The sequence below is a fragment of the Carcharodon carcharias genome, chromosome 22 (genome assembly GCF_017639515.1).
Source record: "Carcharodon carcharias isolate sCarCar2 chromosome 22, sCarCar2.pri, whole genome shotgun sequence".
NCBI lineage: Eukaryota > Metazoa > Chordata > Chondrichthyes > Lamniformes > Lamnidae > Carcharodon > Carcharodon carcharias.
Window position 1 is genome coordinate 64,713,542 of NC_054488.1, and position 21,227 is coordinate 64,734,768.

A 21,227-nucleotide genomic window follows, 5' to 3' on the forward strand; every position below is an offset into this window, starting at 1 on the left:
AAACATTCTTGCAGGAAGAAAATTACAAATGAAGATTTGGTTGTGTAGGAGGATAAAACTAGATGGGTAGCTGGTGATGCTCTGTAGAATGAGTTAGCTCGTGTTTTTAGTGAGATGTCTATATAGAACATAAGAGGTCAGAGTTGGTGGGAGTTTCAGGGAGGAAACCCTTGAATTTTGTGAACTTACCCATTCCAACTGTGGGTGATAACACCCAGGTGTTGGCAGAAGTTATAAACATTATTTCCTCATTTGGTCTGTATTTACACCATATAAAAACCATCAGTACACAAAATGCATCCTTTATTTAGCTGCAGTCTGGTTCATTCAGATACATAGTACAGTCATGTTGAAAACATACACTCCCAGCAAAAGGCTCAATACATCAATGTGAGTCACATCAATGCAGACTCTAACATTTGAATTTATTTAAAAAGATTTTTTGGAATCCATTTAGATGGATGAAATATTTCAAAAAGAGACTGGGCTTCAAAGCAGAAACAATTTATAAACTCTCAGCAGTATAATGGACAGAGAAGCCATGAGGGTACACACTTCATGGACCTGAGCCCATCAGTGGTCAGATTTATAACAGTTTAGTAAAAACGTTAGGAGCAGAGTGCTGATCCAGCAGGTAATTTCGGGTCAGAATTTTCCAGGTCTCAGGACTAGGCCATATTGCCTTAAGAGGCAGTAGTGCAGTCTATCCCAGGAAAATCTCAGGTACAGTGATGGCTAGATAGTCTGGTCAGAGCAGAGAAATTAATTTCTGTCTCCTCTGATGTGGCCAAGATTGAGGGCTATTGCAACTGGCTAACTTCAGTATGCTAGTTGCCCCGTCTCACCTGCTCCATCACAGGCTCCTCCAGAAGAAAAGCAGCAATTTTATTCTCTGCATTGTAGCTGGCCTAAAACTGCAAGTTCCTCTTGAACTTTGCAAGATTGGGCAGGCACTCAACAGGTGGGATGGCAGGGAATAAAAAGGAAAAGCAGCTGTGAGGGCATTGAAAAATGCCAGGCACCATTCAACAGGAACACTTGGCTGAATCAGCTGCTTATCTCAAATATCTGGAGCTCTTGGTGTGCCCTGTGTATCCTGTGTATGTTAAATACACACAAATTATAACCTCTACTCTTAATACAGTACATTTAAACTCAGATAAGACCCATTATCCAAGTCACATACTTTCCCTAACTCCAGGGTTAAATAATGTCCTAATCTATTGAAGGAAATGGGAAAGCAGATCAGCCAGTAATCCAGAACCAAGAGGAAAATCAAGTATTATCCTGAAATCCTCCATTTGGAATGACTGGGAACAGTTTTCTCTTTTCATTCCGGTATGTGTTGTGCTGAGTGCCCAATACTGACTCCACAGACCCTGTAGCATTCAAACTAGTGACAACAACAAAGTTCTTGACAAAGTGTGAAAGTTCAAGTGCGCACAGAGTCTGGAACCTGCGCATGTATAAAAGTGATTTACAAGCGATCCTCAACAGAGGAGTTAGAAAGAAAGCTTTAGGTAGCACAGTCAGTTTGCATGCTAGAGATAACCACTAGGGTGCAGCATTCATTGCTTGTAAACTTAGTAAACATTTCACACTTGGGGAGTACAGCATCTGGATCAGGAATATAAAAATAAATTGTAGATATCCTGGCCACAAAACTTGGCATGCACCTATTTAAATCCCCAAATGATTACAAACCACAGAATTACAGCATGATAGAAAATAAACACAACCCTTGTCAATACAACACAAATCAGCAGCCCGGTTCTCACAAACATCATAAGTTATTAGCAACCCCTCCCTTCCTCAGATGCATAACTGAACATCTGAATTATATCTCAAACAGTTACACAGTAAACCCTGGCCAAGCAAATATGTGGAACAAGCTCCAGGGTTGATGATCTGACTCCTGACACAGTCATGGACAGAGCAAGCCTGGTCAAAGAGGGGATTATTCTCTCATCTAGCTGGTGCACATCTCGATCAGCTCTTATGTATAAAAGCCGCTAATTAACTAATCTGTTGTATATGTGTTACACACACAGATGAATTGATAACAGAGAACAGGATAAGCTATGGTGATAATGAACCAGTAATCCAGTCCAGCTCTGCGCTGAGGTTACATGGTAGCTGAGCCACATTTTACCCAGTGGGTACCATTACTTGCGCCCTATTTTGTAGCTGCAAACTCTTATAGGACTTACAGCACGTGGTTGAAGATATTGAGCCAATGTCTCCCATCTTGTGCATCACCTAATGTTGAACTACTCTGGAAACTGGTGTAAACTCTGGCACGTGGCCTTACAGACAATAGCTCTCCCCAACCTGACACACTGCCACCTCTGAGTCAGAGTGGATCTGAGCTTAAGTTTATTACTTAATGAATTACTAAAAATGCCACCTGGATTTCTGTTTAGACTGACATAAAAGCACCTTTGAAATCTAAACATGGCCATTGAGGTATTTTACTCATCTATGGAGTATTGTAACAGAAACACTGAATTAGGTTCACTCTCACTGGTGGGTAGCACCAAGTTAACCGTTTATCTTCACGGACGACAATTCATGTCTGTGTGGAACTCTAATAGAGTTTCCCCAGCCTGAGTGAATGACGTCTAGTCTCTGGCTCCCCTTTTCCAGCAGCTTTCTGTTATAGGTAGATTTGAATTGGTCTTCTGCCCTTTCCACATGGTGGGAACTGTAATCCAGGCTGGAAACCTCATGTTCTTTATTGTGAACATATTTTGGAAGGGGTAGGGTGTGGAAGGAAGTTGTTAAACTGAGTAGGGCCATTTTCTAAGAATGCATTGGCTGCATACAAAAAAATATTTGTACATGGTTGGGCAAAGACTTGACAAAATGTAAACCATTTATTGATTAAGCTTAAATCACAGTCTTAAGATGGTGGGAGTAGTCACGGAGTAGAGGAGCTACAACAGCTCCTGGACTGGCCAATTTAGCGTAAGAGGAGAATGCAGAATACAAAGCTGAGAACTGCAGCATGCTCAATAGAGCAGAACAAGAACAATTACTTCTCGTAAAAATCAGGGAATCAGAATCTCTCTAATCATCGCTTCAGGTAACCGACTACCTCATCAGTAATGATTTGGACATACCTAAGGATTTCTCTGCACGCGAGGTGCAGTTTGCTGTGTAGCAATGACCAAACCAAAATAAAGTGCTTTTGTTGCATTCCTCACCATCGTTCCATTGCTGGAATAGACAGAAACCAACTTACAATACTGTTGGGATATTTTCATGCACTCTCTGCAAGGTGATAGAGTATGTATGACAGGTTCTTGAAACACGTCTGTTCATTAGCTGGTCACCTGACAACAGCACACTTGAAGCAATGCTATGTAGAAATACAGTAATCGTTAATTAAATTCCTTACCGACAAATGTGAAGGGAAACTACCAGCCCACCCAAAGCACCACCCAGAATCACTGAGAAAGTCTAAAATTTGGCAACTAAAGCCGAGGTACAAAACGTCACCCAATTGGAATGTATCAGTTCAGACTGCTGTGGGTGCTCATGTTAAACTGTATAATCCTATGAGGCCATGAATCACTTTATAAAAGGTAAGCTGCAGATCTGTTCCTAAGCTGGCTCCATTCATCCTTGCACTTCAATCACAAAAACCAGAGTACAGTCAAGATCTGGAAATCACTGCAACGTTATCAAGTCAAATCGAAGTCCTTGAAATTTCATGAGAGAAAATCAAGAAGTTTAGGGTGGGTGGGCGGGCCAAAAGGAAAGAGAACAGGTTAAAAAACAGCGAACTCAGGGCAAAATCAAACACGCAAATGGAAAGGAACCATCCTGAGGATCTGTTAGAATTTCATATCAGTCTCTAGAGGATGCGACTATGTTCAATCACAGTTGGGGGTCGTCTGAACATAGGCCAAAGTCAGTGTCTCACAGTCTTTTCCAGTCCATTCCCATGTGTTAATATATTGTTCAAATAAATTGATTAACACTGTAACTGATGGCACCAATGGTGCTGGCCTGGAGGTTAGAAGTCCTTCCACACGGGTGTTGCAGAGCTCCGGTATAAGTATTTCCAGATGGCATAGTAGTGTACCGCTGCAGCCAAAGCCACAAAGATGTGCCAGATGGCATGGGCAAAAGGAATGATCCCATCACTTTTGAAGAACACCACTCCCAGGCAGTACAGCATACCACCCCACACCAGCTCGTGGATCCCGTCAGTGTTTGGCTGCATCAGAACGGCAGGGATTAGACCAAAAATTAAACTCACTCTTGATTTATTCAGTCAATTAATTCAATTGAAACAGCGTGGCTACAGTGGCCCATTAAACACAGGAAAAAGAACTGCGGGGTAGGAGGGGAGAGAAGAATAACTTGAAAAATACTGTGCTGATGAGGGTTTGAGGGAGCAAGAGTAAATTTAAAACTACTCATTAATAGCACCAAGTTAAGGGTGACTTGGTGTCCCTGTACAGAATTGCTGTTTATACAAGGCAAAGGGCGCTCATTAACTGTACAGTCACTGTTAATTCAGGGTAAGGGTCACATACTGTCATCGTACAGAATTACTGATTAAATTGTGCTATCAGTTACTTGGAAAATTCACAGAAGGAAACGGAACAGAGCGGAACATCTGGATTCATGGGGCAATTTAAATTCCTTTCTGGGAAGAGAGTAAGCAGAGGTGACATTCACATTAATCAAAATAAGGCAAGTTTGTTGGCCTAGTGAGTCTGATGTTTCTAAAAATTCTAATGTTTTTATGTCCATGGAGGTGTGATAAGCCTGAACTGTTTGAGTTGATAAGTTAAGTTATAAACTGGGTAATGGAACAGAATTATTTCTAGCCACCTACCATAGATGCAACCACCACAGCGGGAGAAAATCCCATTGTCAAGTAAAATAGCAGCTCAATAATCTTATACCTGTACAAAGAAAACACAAGTGTCTGAATAAAATATATTTCAATTAAACTTTGATTGTACTCTCAGCTAATTACTGATGCCATTTTAAACAAAGATGATATAGAGGAGCTTTTTTAAGTAGTCATCCTTCTCATGTGGGCTTCACTGGCAAGGCCAACATTTATTGCCCATCCATAATTGGCCTTGGTAAAGGTGGTGGTGAGCCACCGCTGCAGTTCATGTGATGTAGGTACATCCACAGTGCTGTTAGGGAGGGAGTTCCAGGATTTTGACCCAGCGATAGTGAAGGAATGGTGACATGGTTCCAAGTGAGGATGCCGTGTGACTTGGAAGGGAAATTTAGGGTGATGATTTTCCCATGCTTCCGCTGCCTTTTCCTTCACAGGTTTGAGATGATGCCAAAGAAACCTTGATGAGTTGCTACAGTGCATCTTGTAGATGGTATACACTGCAACCACAGTGTGCAGGCATTGGATGGAGTGCACGTTTAACGTGGCAGATAGGATGCTGAACCAGCTGGCTGCTTTGTTCTGAATGAAGTAGAGCTTCTTGAAAAATTGCTTACTGTTCATGATATAAATAGACGTAGATGGTACCAGCAGCTGCCATGATCCAAATGAACCAACGCATGTGAGATGCCAAAGGCCCAAGCTCCCGGAGATTTAACCTGCAATAGAAGGATATTTTTAATTAGTAACAGGTTGAGGCGGAAATGAGATCAGCCATGATCGTATTGAATGGCGGGGCAGGCTCGAGGGGCTGAATTGCTACTCCTGCTCTTAGTTCTTATGTTCTTATGTTGGACGGACTTTCAGACTGGGGATGTGTTGAATAATACACAGCAAGTGCAGGTTCACGGTTCACTCCCTCTCCAGAAAGCATTGTCTCTTGCTGAAGTTCTACTGCTGCTTGCTGTTACTGTCCTCCAGTCGCCCGTGTGACTGTTCTTCACCTGTGAGCTTCAGAGTGTCTGTGCTGACCATCAGAGCCAAGCCCATTCCTGTCTTCATCGAGCAGAGAGTCAGGAAAATCCTTAGGAACTGACCACAGGCAGATTTCACCCTCTACGTTTCAGGGCTACTGAGGTTAAAAAAAATTCTCAACTGCCACTCGACTAATTCAACACACAGGAAAATGAATTTGTATCCATCTCTGCCGTACCCAGTATCAGCTGTTAAGCTGCTGCATCAGATAGGATGAGACAGGCTGACAGCATAGGGGGCTCAAACTAGAGAACAAAATTAGTCCAAATTTGAGCGTTCCAGTTAGATGCACAGATCCCTCTTGATTTCAGCACTCATACTTGCCAAGAGGTATCCAGTATGGCTAATGAGTTCAATATAGTATGTGCCTTTTTAATCACAATTATTTCCAACAAAGTAATGCTCGTTGCCAGAAAAATGCCTCAGCAAAAAAACACAGGAGCCTGTGGACTGTAGAACTCTTCCAGTTTTATCAGTGTTGAATGTAATGTGGACCAACTCCTCTGTATTTTTTAGTGGCTAGTCATTTCTATGCTGTCTTTCAATGTTCCAGACTTGGATCAAAAATAGATCTTTATTCATTGTAAAAAAGAGGTTAAGACACTCACCATGGTGCGTAAGAAGATGCAATGAAGAAGTAGATGACAATTCGATCGCACATGTGGAAGCATTGCTCCATTGTTCTATCAAATAGGAGAAAAAGATTAACATCCATAGTTTTCCCCATACCAGTTGTGCAAACACCAAACAAAACTGCCAGTTGCGCACGCGCACACACACATCAAAGGCAGTCAGAATGGAAATAAACAAGTTTCATAAACTAGGAAATCATTAACAATTTTGACTTATTATTTTGTGGAAACTTTAGTAAACGGGCTAGAGTCAGAATGCAGAACACTGCAACACTGGAGGAGTGACACTGGGGGACAGGAGAGAAGACGTGGTAAAAAGTACTAGTATTTAGGTGATGTTAAGTTTGGATTTTTAGAAGTCTGAAGATTGTAGGAGGAAGACAGGAGATAAGGAAGGCTAGTTTTGAAGTGCTATGTAAGCATGAGACAGTCTTAAAACATGCAAGGAAGGAAAGAAGGAAAGTTGTTAAATTAAGGGCATTTGAATTTTAGAAGGAATAGGAGTTAAAAATTAAGAGGAGCAATGGCCAGAGAGACAGAAAGCAAATAAAGTTATTTGCACATGTGCTCCTTTATGGGAGATCCTGAAAACTCTTTCGTAACTTTGTATGCGCCTAGATTCCACAAAAGGTGAGTGGAGGGGAAATTGGATGTGGGCACTGCTGAAGCACATCAGCTGGCAAGTCTGGAGTTGCTTGTACCCTGCTCTGGGTGGATATGTGCATTGTTGATTGACAGAAAATGGCAAATATTTGTCAAAGCAGAAGGCTCGCTGACCCATGTAGACCCCTCTGTGCTCGCTTATGCTCCCTAAGGCCTCGAAGCTGAAAGAACAGGTGTGCGCCTTGGGTGGACCAACACGTGGGTGGAACACGATTCACATTGATACTTGCGCAAGGCGTCCGACTTGGTGAAGCCCTTCTTATAGGATAGGCATCAGAAGGAAGGAATTCACACCTATGCAAACGTGGTGGTTGGTCAGACTGATGTGGAGGGTGATGGAAGACCTGCTGCATGTGCTGGACCAGAAGGGCTGCTCACCACTGTGGCCATGCTCGTGTCACCTCTGCTGCTGTTTGTAGCTACTCCCATTAAGAGATCTTCTGTCATGCTCGTCTGTCTTGCGCTATCCTCACACATGCACCGTCACTAGTCTGCAAGCGCTCTGTAGCGTCTGACATCAAACTTTGTCTAGGGTGACCCCTCTTTCTGTTGCCCTCTAGAAGTGGTTTTCTGATGAATTCAAATGGCTGAAATACTGACATTTTCTTTTCTGAATGTCACTTTTTAAACAGTTCTTTTTGCTCTTGCTATTTCAAGCGTCTTTTCATTTGTCTTCTGGTCTGTATATGGAATTTTTAGCATACGTCTTAGCATCCATGTTGCAAAGGCTTCGATTTTCTTCCAGATCTTTATTTATTGCCCAGGTTTCTGAAGCAGACAGGAAAGAAGGTCCATTCTATCCACTTTGAGTATTTTCCCCGTTACAAGTTTGAGTTTTCTTGAGGCTAACACACCCTCATCTTCACAAAATTGCTTCTGGCTATCTCTATCCTTCTTCAGACTTTGACATTACATCTACCATCTCCTGTTATCATTTGTCCTAAATAGACAAAAAGTGATCCACTTGTTCCAGTGTGACACCATCCACTTCAATCTAGTTTCTAATGTATTCCTTCTAACTACCACTGTTTTTATCCTTTTGGTATTCATACTCAATCCACATTCTAAACTTGATCTATGATACTTTGCAGGGCCTCTTCTGATTTTGCGAGTGGCACTTGTGTCATCAGCGTACCGCAAGTTTGTGTTTTTGCCTCTAATTTTTACCCCTAGAAGTGCATCTAATTGTCTGAACATTTGTTGTGTACAGACAGAATAATTCTGATAACAGTACACAGCCTTGTTGTGCTCATCTCTTCACTTGAAAGATATCTGGTTGTCCATCTTCTAGCCTGATGCTCGCTATTTGGTCCCAATATAAGCTCTCGTTAAATCTCACATCTTAACTGTCAATGTCACAATTCAACAACACGTTTATCACCAAAAGTTAATAGACATGATTGAACACTTTCATTGTCCATGAAACATAAGTGTTCTTGTTTACTTCTAGATATTTATTGAACATTGTTGTTGGATTAAATAGTTCCTCTCTTGTTTCTACTCCAGGTCTAAATCCAGACTGTTTCATCAGTTTCTGCTTCAAATGTGTTATTATTTCTATTATGATTTTCAGCATCACTTTAATGAGGTTACTGATTAGACTTGTAGTTTTAAAGCACTCCATTGCTTTAGTTTCTTAGGTAACAACGAATAATGAAGTCTCAAGACTCTTGGAATGTGTCCTTTGGTATATGCTTGATCACAAATTTCTGTTATCACTTCTAATCGTTTCTCCAAGGGCTTTTAGATGTTCTGTTGTTACTTTTGTTTTCTTTTCAATTTCATCATACTCAGGTGTGTTTCTTTTCTCTATCACCGTTGCTAGCATCTCATCTGCCATCTACACCTCGTCTCTTTTTTTTTCCTATTTTGGTAATATTGCAGCATGTTGCATTCTGCTTTCCATTTCTTGTTCTGAGACCTCTGTTCCGATTCCCCAATCCTGGGACATTTCTTTTACTTTAGAGCCAATGCCTCTGATGTTCTCATCCTTCAACATGTCTCTAAATGGTCACACATCTTTTTCTTTTTTGGTATTTTCCATTTCAACTTAATTTCTGCCACAAGGAGACAGTGCTCTGGATTTATATCCCCCACCAGGATCTCTCAGAATTTTGTTCGAATGTTCTTCAAACTGGTTCTAAAATGTTGTTTCACCATCACAATCTATTTGATTTCTATATACATCACCTGGACTTCAAGTAGTCTTTTTGGCTGCTTAAAGAAGGTGCCTGCCACCATTTTCTTGGCAAAATTGTATCAGTCTCTCTCCTCCTTCATTTCTCAAGGCTATATTGATTGACATGTGTTTCTAATGTTCCTTCACCAATTTTCATATTTAAGTTGCCCATTACAATTACAGCAGTTGATTTAATTTGACCATAACACTTGTCACCATAAAATGCCTATTTCCTGCTGTGATCTCGTGTCAGAGCATAAACTTGTATGACAACCAGATCGATCTTAATCATGATCGCTCTGAGATTGGCCAGTAACCTTGAACTGATCTCTTGCATCTTATGTTTACTATGATTCCTACGTTTCTCATCTCCCAACAAATAAGGCACAATTCTTTTCCATCTGACCAGATTCTGACCATCTTACTTCTGCAAGTCCTGGTAATTCTCAGTGCCCAATCATTACCTGTATGCATATAATCAAGCTTTCTTGCCTGACAAAGCCCTTATGTTCCAATCCTCAAGACGCTACCTCTTGCACTGAATATCAGGCTCAGAAGCTAATCTCTCGTGAGCTTAGGGCAACTTTATCATAAATGTTAGTTACTTCGTTAGCCAAGGGCTTCTTCCTCTCACTATTTACAACAGAATTGCTGCAGGGACTCAACCTCTTCTGTATCTCCTTTTTTTCAACTATGACTTGCCATGACTAACAATGGGACTTATACTGGTGAGGTCCCAGACTGTTCACAGGTGACAGGCCACAGTGCCTTTGAGCATCTTGACTCTGCCCTTGGGTGTTTCACACACCTTGCTGGTCTCCACCTCGAGCCATTGTCCTACTAACTTGTTAGGATCTTCTCGCTCTTCCACCATTCCCAGCCGTTGTGCATATTAGAAGGGGTGAAGTCCCCACACCACACCAGCTGAAGCTGATGGGCCCTTCACTCAGTTTTGCACAGCTGCCACGTTGAGATCCCGAGGCATGCCCACTGATGTGCACAACCAGCTACTTGGAATCATAAGTGAGAGTTGAGACACAAGGATCTCCCCTAACCACACACTTCTTGAGGGTGTACAGCTTGGCAGGGAATCAAGGATGCTAGGCCCCTCAAATATCTATATAACCACACCCAGTTGTTGGATTTTAATTGGTATCTCTGCCCTAAAAGTTGTAGCATTGACCTTGATTCCTTTATTCTAAATGAAAGAATTATAATTTCCAGAAGGAAAAACATAGAACTCCCAAGAGGTAATTAACACTAACTAGGGTACAACATCTTTTATTTTAACCAGCCAAGGACAACTATAATTACACTTGCAAGATGCTAGAAACTAAGGATCTTCACAAAGCTAACAATAGCTCCATTTTACCATATCACCATTCTCACCTTCCCCAGTCACTATTCAATCACAGCAACACCAGCAGCTCTGAAGCCTGCCTGTCTGACAATAACTGGATTAAATTACAGAAAATCACTGTTGTCCTCCAAGGAAACCAATCAGAAATCTGATCCAATCCACTAGAGTCGCAAATAAATGCAACTGAGAGAGAGAGAGAGGTGGAGAGTGAGAAAGAGCAAGCAAGCAAGAGGAAACACGCACACACAAAATTCATTATTTCCCTCTTAATATTGAACTACATCCATATTTTAAAAAGTCAGTTGATTCAGCAGGCCCAGTAAATTGATTTACATCAACATTTATATTACAAAGAGGTTCCATGCACTTCTGTTCTGATTCAGTACAACAGTTAGGGTCTCTCAACACCCCAGGTTAGGAAGGGTGAAACTGAGCTGCTTCTGATCGCTACCAGGGAGTCCTACTAAGAGGGTGAACATCAGTTGAGGCCAGGATCAGGCTCAGTTGTCACATTCTCAACAGCCAAACAGTTTGGGTGACTGTCCAATCTCAGACATCTATAGGAAATATTTCAGGATACCTGTGGCTGTGAAACTTCCACCCCATGAAAAAGCCAACCTCTGCAGGAGAGGGGAGGAAAATATTACCATGTATTACCTCAAGTGACTCTTCTTCCATGAAATTATGTGGAAGACGGTGGAAACGATGAATAATGCACACAGACCCACACCATACATCCAGGCTGTGATCTTCTTCCATCGGTCATCTGACAGTCGATGAAGTAGCGTGCTCCCAACAATTGCTGGAAAAATGAGGAACTGGGAAGAAACACACACTCCAATTCAGTGGCTCTAACCTTTCCAATATCTTTGATGGCTTCTTTGCCCCTTGGTCAAGGTACCCTGCCCTCACCCAACCCAATATTGCTGGGCAGGTAACCAGAAGGTACCCCCTCGTGGCAGACAGTCACACATATTTCTTGACTCTTGCAATTCTCTGTACTTCAGAAATGGGAATCTACAATAGGCGCCCACAAGAAACTAATATTTGACTGCATGTGAGAAAGTTAGAGGGCCTGTGTGACACAGCACTGTGTAATTAAGCTACGGGGCTGCACAACCAAGGACTATTCTACTGCGTAGAGGTAACACATGACAGTTTCTGATCACCTGAAATGAGTGGGGAAGAGAAACACCCAGACAGGATCTGTGCCAAGTAAGCTGATCTTAAACAGAATGTTAGAAGGGAAAACTGATCTTGGTGCAACATGGTTAGGATCATGGGGTGCAAGACAGAGGGGCATAAATGTTCAGGAGTTCAGCAAATAACCATCTGGTGATCCTTTCTGGAAGGGGCACATTGTGTGGATGTGAGGTGTAGATAGAATTAGTTTCAGTTCAATCGATTAAGTTACAAACAATCAACCTGAATAATGAAAGGAAAGACTTGCATTTACACAGTGCCTTTCACCTCAGGATATTCCAAAGCACTTTACAGACAAATGTTAAGTGCTTTTTGAAGTGCAGTCACTGTAATGCAGGAAATGTGGCAATCAATCTGCGCACAGCAAGATTCCATAAACAACAATGCAATAATGACCAGATAATCTGTTATACTGATGTTGGAGGTATAAATATTGGCCAGTTGGATTTTCACAGAGCAGGGATGGAAGCTGCCAGTCTGTATGGGTTGGTGTCACATTTATCTGTTTCAGCTGTTGCACCTCACAGGGAACACTTACAACAACTGCAATTTATATGGCACCTTTAATGTGGAAAAACGTCCCAAGGCAGTCAGGCAAACAAAAACTGACACCAAGTCAAAGATGATGTTAGGCAAGACTATTAAAATCTTGGTCAAAGAGGTGGATTTTAAGGAGGGGCCATCAGGTTGGGGTGGGGAGGGTTAACAGAAACGCTCCTGCTGGCTTCAGGGATTTTTTTTTTTTTAACTCATTCATGAGATGTGGAACGTTTGTTGCCCATTCCTAACTGCCCTTGAACCAAGTGGCTTGCTGGGCCATTTCAGAGGACAGTTAAGAGTTAACTGCATTGCTGTGGGTCTGGAATCACATGTGGACTAGGCCAGGTAAAGATGGCAGATTTCCTTCCCTAAAAGGATATTAGTGAACCAGATGGGTTATTACAACAATTGATGGTAGTTTCACAATTACCATCACTGAGACTAGCTATTTATTTCAGATTTATCAATTAAATTTAAATTCCACTAGCTGCCATTATGGGATTTGAATCCGTCTGGGTCTCAGGGTTACTGAATCTCCTCCTCAACCCCAATTGCTGGGAAGGTGGTGGTGAGCCACTGCCTCGAATGCAACTGAGTGGCTTGCTGGGCCATTTCAGAAGGCAGTTAAAACTCAAGGCAGAAGGTTGTAGGCTTCTCATCGATTCGATGCAGGATAATAGACACTTGGCAGTCAGTCATCTACAGGGCAGGTGCTTTCACAGATTTTCCCAGCTTCCTTCCTCCTCTGTTGAAAGCATTGACATCTTCCCCAGATCTATCCCTTTGTTTCAATATTTATCTCATTATCATCTTTTGCCTCGTACTGTCAGCATTTTTGTTATTGAGTCACTCCTGCCATTCACTTCAACTCCCTCTTTTGTTCTTCCTCGATCTCCTTCTTTCCTTGGCTTTGTTAAATCTCTATCTTCTTTCAGTCTTGACAAAAGGCCATTGTCCTGAAATGTTAGCTCTATTTCTCTCTCCACATATGCTGCCTGCCACATTAAGTACTCTCTGCAGCTTCTGTTAAGCTCAGGTTCAGGACTTGGGCAATATCACAAGCCCAAAGATCATTCTACACAGGAGTATCAGTAGAACTGACGCGGAAGCAGTGTTTTTGCCCTTTCTCCCTACATGCCTCCTTTGCTTTGGTTTCCGTGACAACCATAAGTTGTAGACCAAGTAAACGAGGACGCACTCATGCAATCACAGACAATACAGAACACAAAAAAAAAGGAACTGTCGACCTGTATCTCTAACAGCCTGTTTCTACAAAACCACCAGGGGTCGGAGTCAGTCCCCTGTTTTGAAACAAAAACAAAAATACCTGGAAAAACTCAGCAAGTCTGGCAGCATCTGTGCAGAGGTTTCAAGGCCAAATGACCCTTCAATAGAACTAAGCAAAAATAGAAGAGAGGTGAAATATAAGCAGGCTTAAGGGGGGGGGTGGAACAAGTAGAGCCAGTGATAGGTGGAGATAACCAAAAGATGTCACAGACAAAAGGACAAAGAGGTGTTGAAGGTGGTGATATTATCTAAGGAATGTGCTAATTAAGGGTAGAAAGAAGGACAAGCAAGGTACAGATAGCCCTAGTGGGGGTGGGATGGGGTGAAGGAATCGAAAAAGGCTAAAAGATAGAGATAAAACAATGGATGGAAATACATTTAAAAATAATGGAAATAGGTGGGGAAAAATATATATAAATTATTGGGAAAAAAGGGGGAAATCGGAAAGGGGGTGGGGATGGAGGAAAGAGTTCATGATGTAAAATTGTTGAACTCAATATTCAGTCCGGAAGGCTGTAAAGTGCCTAGTCGGATGATGAGGTGCTGTTCCTCCAGTTTGCGTTGAGCTTCACTGGAACAATGCAGCTGGCCAAGGATGGACATGTGGGCATAAGAGCAGGGTGGAGTGTTGAAATGGCAAGCGACAGGGAGGTCTGGGTCATGCTTGCGGATAGACCGAAGGTGTTCTGCAAAGCGGTCACCCAGTCTGCGTTTGGTCTCTCCAATGTAAAGGAAACCGCATTGGGAGCAACGAATGTAATAGACTAAATTGAGGGAAGTGCAAGTGAAATGCTGCTTCATTTGAAAGGAGTGTTTGGGCTCTTGGACGGTGAAGAGAGGGGAAGTGAAGGGGTAGGTGTTGCACCTTCTGCGGTTGTATAGGAAGGTGCCGTGGGAGGGGGTTGAGGTGTAGGGGGTGATGGAGGAGTGGACCAGGGTGTCCCGGAGGGAACGATCCCTATGGAATGCCGCCGGGGTGGGGTGAAGGGAAGATGTGTTTGGTGGTGGCATCATGCTGGAGTTGGCGGAAATGGTGGAGGATGATCCTTTGAATGCGGAGGCTAGTGGGGTGATAAGTGAGGACAAGGGGGACCCTATCATGTTTCTGTGAGGGAGAGGAAGGTGTGAGAGCAGATGTGGAGATGGGCCGGACACGGTTGAGGGCCCTGTCAACCACCGTGGGTGGCAAACCTCTATTAAAGAAGAAGGAAGACATGTCAGAGGAACTGTTTTTGAAAGTGACATCATCAGAACAGATGTGACGGAGGTGAAGGAACTGAGAGAATGGGATGGAGTCGTTACAGGAAGCAGGGTGTAAAGAGCTGTAGTCGAGGTAGCTAAGGGAGTCGATAGGCTTGTAATGGATATTGGTGGACAGTCTATCACCAGAAATTGAGACAGAGAGGTCAAGGAAGGGAAAGGAAGTGTCAAAGATGGACCATGTGAAAATGATGGAGGGGTGGAAATTGGAAGCAAAATTAATAAATTTTTCCAGGTCCCGACGAGAGCATGAAGCAGCACCAAAGTAATCATCGATGTACCGGAGAAAGAGTTGTGGGAGGGGGCTGGAGCAGGACTGGAACAAGGAATGTTCCACATAGCCCATAAAAAGACAGGCATAACTGGGGCCCATGCGGGTACCCATAGCTACACCTTTTATTTGGAGGAAGTGAGAGGAGTTGAAGGAGAAATTGTTCAGTGTGAGAACAAGTTCAGCCAGACGGAGGAGAGTAGTGGTGGATAGGGATTGTTCGGGACTCTGTTCAAGAAAGAAGTGGAGAGCCATCAGACCATCCCGGTGGGGGATGGAGGCGTAGAGGGATTGGACGTCCTTGACCCCGCTCAACGGATCCTTTTACCCACCTCCAATATTCTCCCTCCACCTGGACCCCTCCCTCTGGATTCTTACCTTCTCTTGATCTTTTCATTGAGAACTGTCGGCGCGACAGTAGTCATCTCAATTTCTCTGCTCCTCTCACCCACTCTAACCTGCCTCTCTCTGAACTTGCTGCACTCCGTTCTCTCAGGTCCAACCCTGGCATTGTCATCAAACCCACTGAAAGGGTGGTGCTGTTGTTGTCTGACGCACTGACCTCCACCTCGCAGAGGCTGAACGTCAACTCGCAGACACTTCCTCCTACCTCCCCCTGGACCATGACCCCACCACTGAACATCAAGCCATTGTTCCCAGGACTGTCACTGATCTCATCTCCTCTGGCGATCTTCCTCCCACAGTTTCCAACCTAACAGTCTCCCAACCTTGGTCGGCCCGCTTCAACCTCCTACCCAAAATCCACAAACAGGACTGTCCCGGCTGACCGATCTTGTCAGCCTGTTCCTGCCCCATGGAACACATTTCTTGTTATCTTGACTTCATTCTCTCTCCCCTTGTCCAGTCCCTTCCCACCTACATCTGTGATTCCACTGACACCCTAAAATCATATCAACAATTTCCAGTTCCCTGGCACCAACCGCCTCCTCTTCACCATGGACGTCCAATCCCTCTATACCTCCATCCCCCATCGGGATGGTCTGATGGCTCTCCGCTTCTTCCTCGAACAGAGGCCCGAATAATCCCCATCCACTACTACTCTTCTCCTTCTGGCTGAACTTGTTCTCACACTGAACAATTTCTCCTTAAACTCCTCTCACTTCCTCCAAATAAAAGGTGTGGCTATGGGTACCCGAATGGGCCCCAGTTATGCCTGTCTCTCTATGAGGTATGTGGAACATTCCTTGCTCCAGTCCAACTCTGGCCCCCTCCTACAACTCTTTCTCCGGTACACCGTCCAAGGGCCCAAACACTCCTTTCAAGTGAAGCAGCATTTCACTTGCACTTCCCTCAATTTAGTCTACTGCATTGGTTGCTCCCAATGTGGTTTCCTCTACATTGGAGAGACCAAATGCAGACTGGGAGACCGCTTTGTAGAACACCTTTGGTCTGTTCGTAAGCATGACCCAGACCTCCCTGTCGCTTGCCATTTCAACACTCCACCCTGCTCTCATGCCCACATGTCCGTCCTTGGCCTGCTGCAATGTTCCAGTGAAGCTCAACGCAAACTGGAGGAACAGCACCTCATTTTCCGACTAGGCACTTTACAGCCTTCCGGACTGAAAATTGAGTTCAACAATTTTAGATCATGAACTCTCTGCTCCATCCCCACCCCCTTTCCGATCCCCCCACTTTTTTCCAATAATTTATATATATTTTTATTTTCCCACTTATTTCCATTATTTTTAAATGTATTTCCATCCATTGTTTTATCTCTACCATTTAGCCTTTTTTGTTTCCTTCACCCCACCAGGGCTATCTGTACCTTGCTTGTCCTGCTTTCTACCCTTAATTAGCACATTCCTTAGATAATATCACCACCTTCAACACCTCTTTGTCCTATTGTCTGTGACATCTATTGGTTATCTCCACCTATCACTGGCTCTACTTGTCCCACGCAACCCCCCCACCCCTAAACCAGCTTATATTTCACCTCTCTTCTATTTTTACTTAGTTCTGTTGAAGGGTCATTCGGACTCGAAACGTTAACTGTGTCCCTCTCCGCAAATGCCACCAGACTTGCTGAGTTTTTCCAGGTATTGTTGTTTTTGTTTTGGATTTCCAGCATCCGCAGTTTTTTGCTTTTATCCCCCGTTTTGAATGTGGTTAGCCCAAGCGCTCATGCCCAAGATGCAACAACCAATTAAACGATTTATTCCTCCCAGTCAAAACTGATTCTCCACAATATTGGGGAAATTAGCAGTGCCTGACCAAAAACACAGCCATTATTTAAAAAGGGGAGTAGAATAGCTAACACCTTGTTGACATTTAGCATTAGCTTTTTTATTTTTGACTGTTGCATCTCAGGTACGCTATCCAAAGCGCAAAGTACCAGTCGTAGCTTTGTAGGTAGCATTCATCTCTGGGTCAGGTTGCAGGTTCAAGTCCCACTTCAAAGACTTCAGCACTAAAGCTAAGCTGAACTCTCAGTACAGTTCTGATGTAGTGCAGTACTGATGGAAGCACTGTGTTTTGGGTGAGGCATTAAACTGAGACCGCATCAGTGCCGCCAGGTGCAAATCAAAGATCCCCTTGGCACTATTCAAAGAGCAGCAAGGGTTTTCTTCCTGGTCCTGCCAAGTATTTATCCCTTAATCAACATTACTGAAAACAAATGATCTTGTTATTCTCACATTGTAGTAGCTGTGCACATGTACCACATTACAACAGTAACTACACTTCTAAATTATTTAATGGACTATAAATGCTTCATGAATGTTGTTACATAAAGATAATTATTTATACAGAAGGTGATAATGACAAAAAAAGATACATAAGGCAAAGGCATGAATTATAGAGTTACAATTTTTGCCTGTAATCCAGATTGCAACTACAGCACCAAGAGTAAATATGTTAAAGCAAGAACATGAGGGGAGCCTCCATTTGGCCTCTGGAGATGCTCCGCCATTCAATATGATCATGGCTGATCTTCAAGCTTACTCTACTTTCTCATCCTCCCTCCACATGCTTAGATTTCCTCAGTGCCCAAAAATCTATCGACCTCAGTCTTGAACATACTCAATCACCCACAGCTCTCTAGTGTAGAATTCCAGAAACTCTCGAACCCGAGTGAAGAAACTTTTCCTTAGCTCAGTTCTAAATGGCAACCCCTTATGCTGAGACTATTCCCCCTGCTTTTAGACTCTCCAGCTAGGGGAAATAACCTGTGTCTACACACTTAAGCCCTTTAAAAATTGTGTGTGTGTCAATTGCCTCTCACTCATCTAAACTCCAAAGAGTATAGGGCCATGAAAACACTTCTCATATCTGTGTGGCTCACTAACACTCAGATTCTAGGACCACACAACAAATAGCCATTTCCATGAGATATTTGGCAGTGGGGCAATCTGTGTTGAACCATAGTCTAGTCTGACCCATGCTTTTGACAGGGGAAGACATTACAGTTGGATAACCTCAAATAGCAAAGGTTGGTGCTTGCATGTTTCTTTCTCCTCATCCCCTCCCAACCACACCATTATAAAGCAGAAGATTGGAAAACTTACTGCATGTGTGTAACAGTTTGCAGCATGTTCATAGGCTGTGGGCTGGTACCGGGAATTAGCAGGAGGTCGGTTATTCATAAATCTACAAAGAAAGCAAGGGAGTTTATTAATCCAGTAATTTAAACAGTCAAACAAGTCAAACAACACTCAATTTTCAGCTGGAGCTTGAAGCTAAAATCCATCAACAAAAAGCTCCCCCACAAATATCCAAACTGGAATCAGAAATTGTACTGAACTGAAATTACCCCTTTTTTTTGGGGGGGGGGGTGGGGTGGTGGTGAGTGAGGGGGGTGAAAAGGAACACCAGATCTGTACTGAAACTACAATTTAATGCATACAGCAGATAGTTAGAGCTAGACACCTCACTCAAACCATCACAGTAAACAACCATGTATCCCGTTTCCACAAGTCAGGTTAATGGCTACACATCTTACTTTGACCATGCACGTTTCCTCCCCATGATGATCTGCGCTGGAACTGTACAGAACTTTTCCATAACAAAGCAGCTGCTTTCTCTTCACAATGTGGCTCTTTTAAAATGCAGGAACACCTAATCGCAGCTCTTGCCCTGCTTCTAATTTAGCAGTTAAACTGCACTTCTATCTATTCGGCTGTTAAACCGGTAGGGTTATTGTGCAATGTCACAGAATAAGATGACTTCCCTGGTTCAATATTTATTTTTAAAAAGGAAGTTAACACCCAGTGAAGGTAAATCTAGATGATTGTCACCACCCACAACAGTCCTTCTATTCAGAGCTATTTAATGTCAAAACATATCTTTCAATAGGCTAGTAAAAAGCTCTGCATCTAGGTGTGCCCTCAATGCCAGTTAAAATCCAATCTAATCCAAACAAAATCCCAACAATTCCTACTCAGTTTTACCCTACAGCATTCCAAAGGACCAAACTGTTCCCTTCAGCCAACATCACTAAAAAGTAGAGATTATCTGGTCGTTAATTCAGTGCTGTTTGTGGGGACTTGTTTTGCAAAAATTAGTTACCTAATTTCCCTGCATTACAACAGTGATTCCACTTCAAAAGTATTTGGCATACTATGAAAGGCAATGTATAACTGCACATTCTTTCTTGAACTATGGATTTCTTTCACTGGCTAATATTCACCATCTTGTCTTATAACCACCACCAAACAAAGTATCTGCAGGATCAGAACTAGCCAAACAGTTAAAACTAAAGGTTGCACATGGATAATAAGCCACTGAAACTTTACTATAGTTTGTGAGTAAAGCATAAACTTTTGCAACAAGAACTGACCTCCAAGCTGGGATCTAATGGAGGGGTTCGGGTGGTTTAAATATAGAACAATAGATAGTCAGGAAAGAGTAACAGGCTGGAATCTAATAGAGGGGTTTGGTTGGTGGAAGGTGGTTTATATGTAAAATGGATGCCCAGTAGTTAGGTCCTGTCTGCCGCTTTGTGCATTAGTCATTGATCAATGTTCTTACTGAATGGAGAGGTGGTTTCATGTTAGCGTTAGATTTTGTAAAGTATTTACGTGAAGGGATTGCATGCCTGTGGGGAGATGAAAATCATCTTGGGCAACAGTATAGCCAAGCCCATCAAGAGCGACAAGCCCAGGCTCACAGTGCACTGTGGTGTTGCCTGGATACCGTTCTGCATGCCTAAGCTGCAAGTCACAAGACCAGCCTAACATCAAACACTGAAAATTTTTATAAATAAATCTGACTGCCTATATTTTAACTTCCACTGCAATTACTAGATGCGCAGGAAATAAATTCCAGAATGGTCAAACAAGTATTATGATGGCCCAGCGGTTCAAAATAACCCATCATGGAATTCAGCCAGAAAGTATAGGAAGATCCCAGTTTGATTCCAAATTTGAGGTGAGAGAACACAATTGGGCTTTACAACTATAAAGAGAGGAGACGGAGAAAGAAAACTGAAATAAGTTATACGTGAAATATTAGGACAGAGAGTTGCAAATGAGATAGAGGAATGGATATTGCTAATAAGAATGACATGCTCAAATTTGAGATGCTTTGTCTTTCCAGGGTAATTTGAATAGACCTCAAAAATGTGAAGAGCAGCTAAGCATGCCACTTCATGCTGCTACTATGCAGTTGCTGCATGAGCGGTATTTTCCACTAACAGGGTGCTTCTGCCAGTCATCAAACCTCCAATTACAGAAAAATAAAAGCAAAATACTGCAGATGCTGGAAACATGAAATAAAAAAAAACCAGAAAATGCTAGAAAAACCTCAGCAGGTCTGACAGCATCTGTGGAGAGAGAAATGGAGTTAACATTGAGTCTGACTCTTCTTCAGAGTCCTCTTCAATTACAGAACGGTCAGTCCTATAACCCTATCAACTTTCTCGTAGTTGTCTAGGATTCCAAGGCAGGTTAAGAATAGAAATTAAGAAATGC

General features: G+C 42.7%; 1 protein-coding gene across 4 annotated transcripts in view; it reads right to left on the reverse strand.

Annotated features, from left to right (window-relative positions):
* Positions 1–286: 286 nt before the first annotated feature.
* LOC121293779 (monocyte to macrophage differentiation factor-like) overlaps positions 287–21,227 on the reverse strand; it is a 41,319-nt gene continuing 20,378 nt past the window's right edge. For 2 of the 4 annotated variants that reach the window (XM_041217097.1, XM_041217100.1), the window contains exons 2-7: positions 18,825–18,906; positions 11,397–11,557; positions 6,514–6,588; positions 5,488–5,589; positions 4,853–4,922; positions 287–4,225 (exon numbers count right to left, since the gene is read on the reverse strand). In XM_041217097.1, coding sequence (XP_041073031.1) covers positions 4,022–4,225; positions 4,853–4,922; positions 5,488–5,589; positions 6,514–6,588; positions 11,397–11,557; positions 18,825–18,906 — 694 coding nt within the window. In that variant the 3' untranslated portion in view covers positions 287–4,021. Of the gene's footprint in view, positions 4,226–4,852; positions 4,923–5,487; positions 5,590–6,513; positions 6,589–11,396; positions 11,558–18,824; positions 18,907–19,258; positions 19,394–20,095; positions 20,355–21,227 lie in introns of those variants that run through there. The other 2 variants (XM_041217098.1, XM_041217096.1) reach the window with 2 other exon arrangements.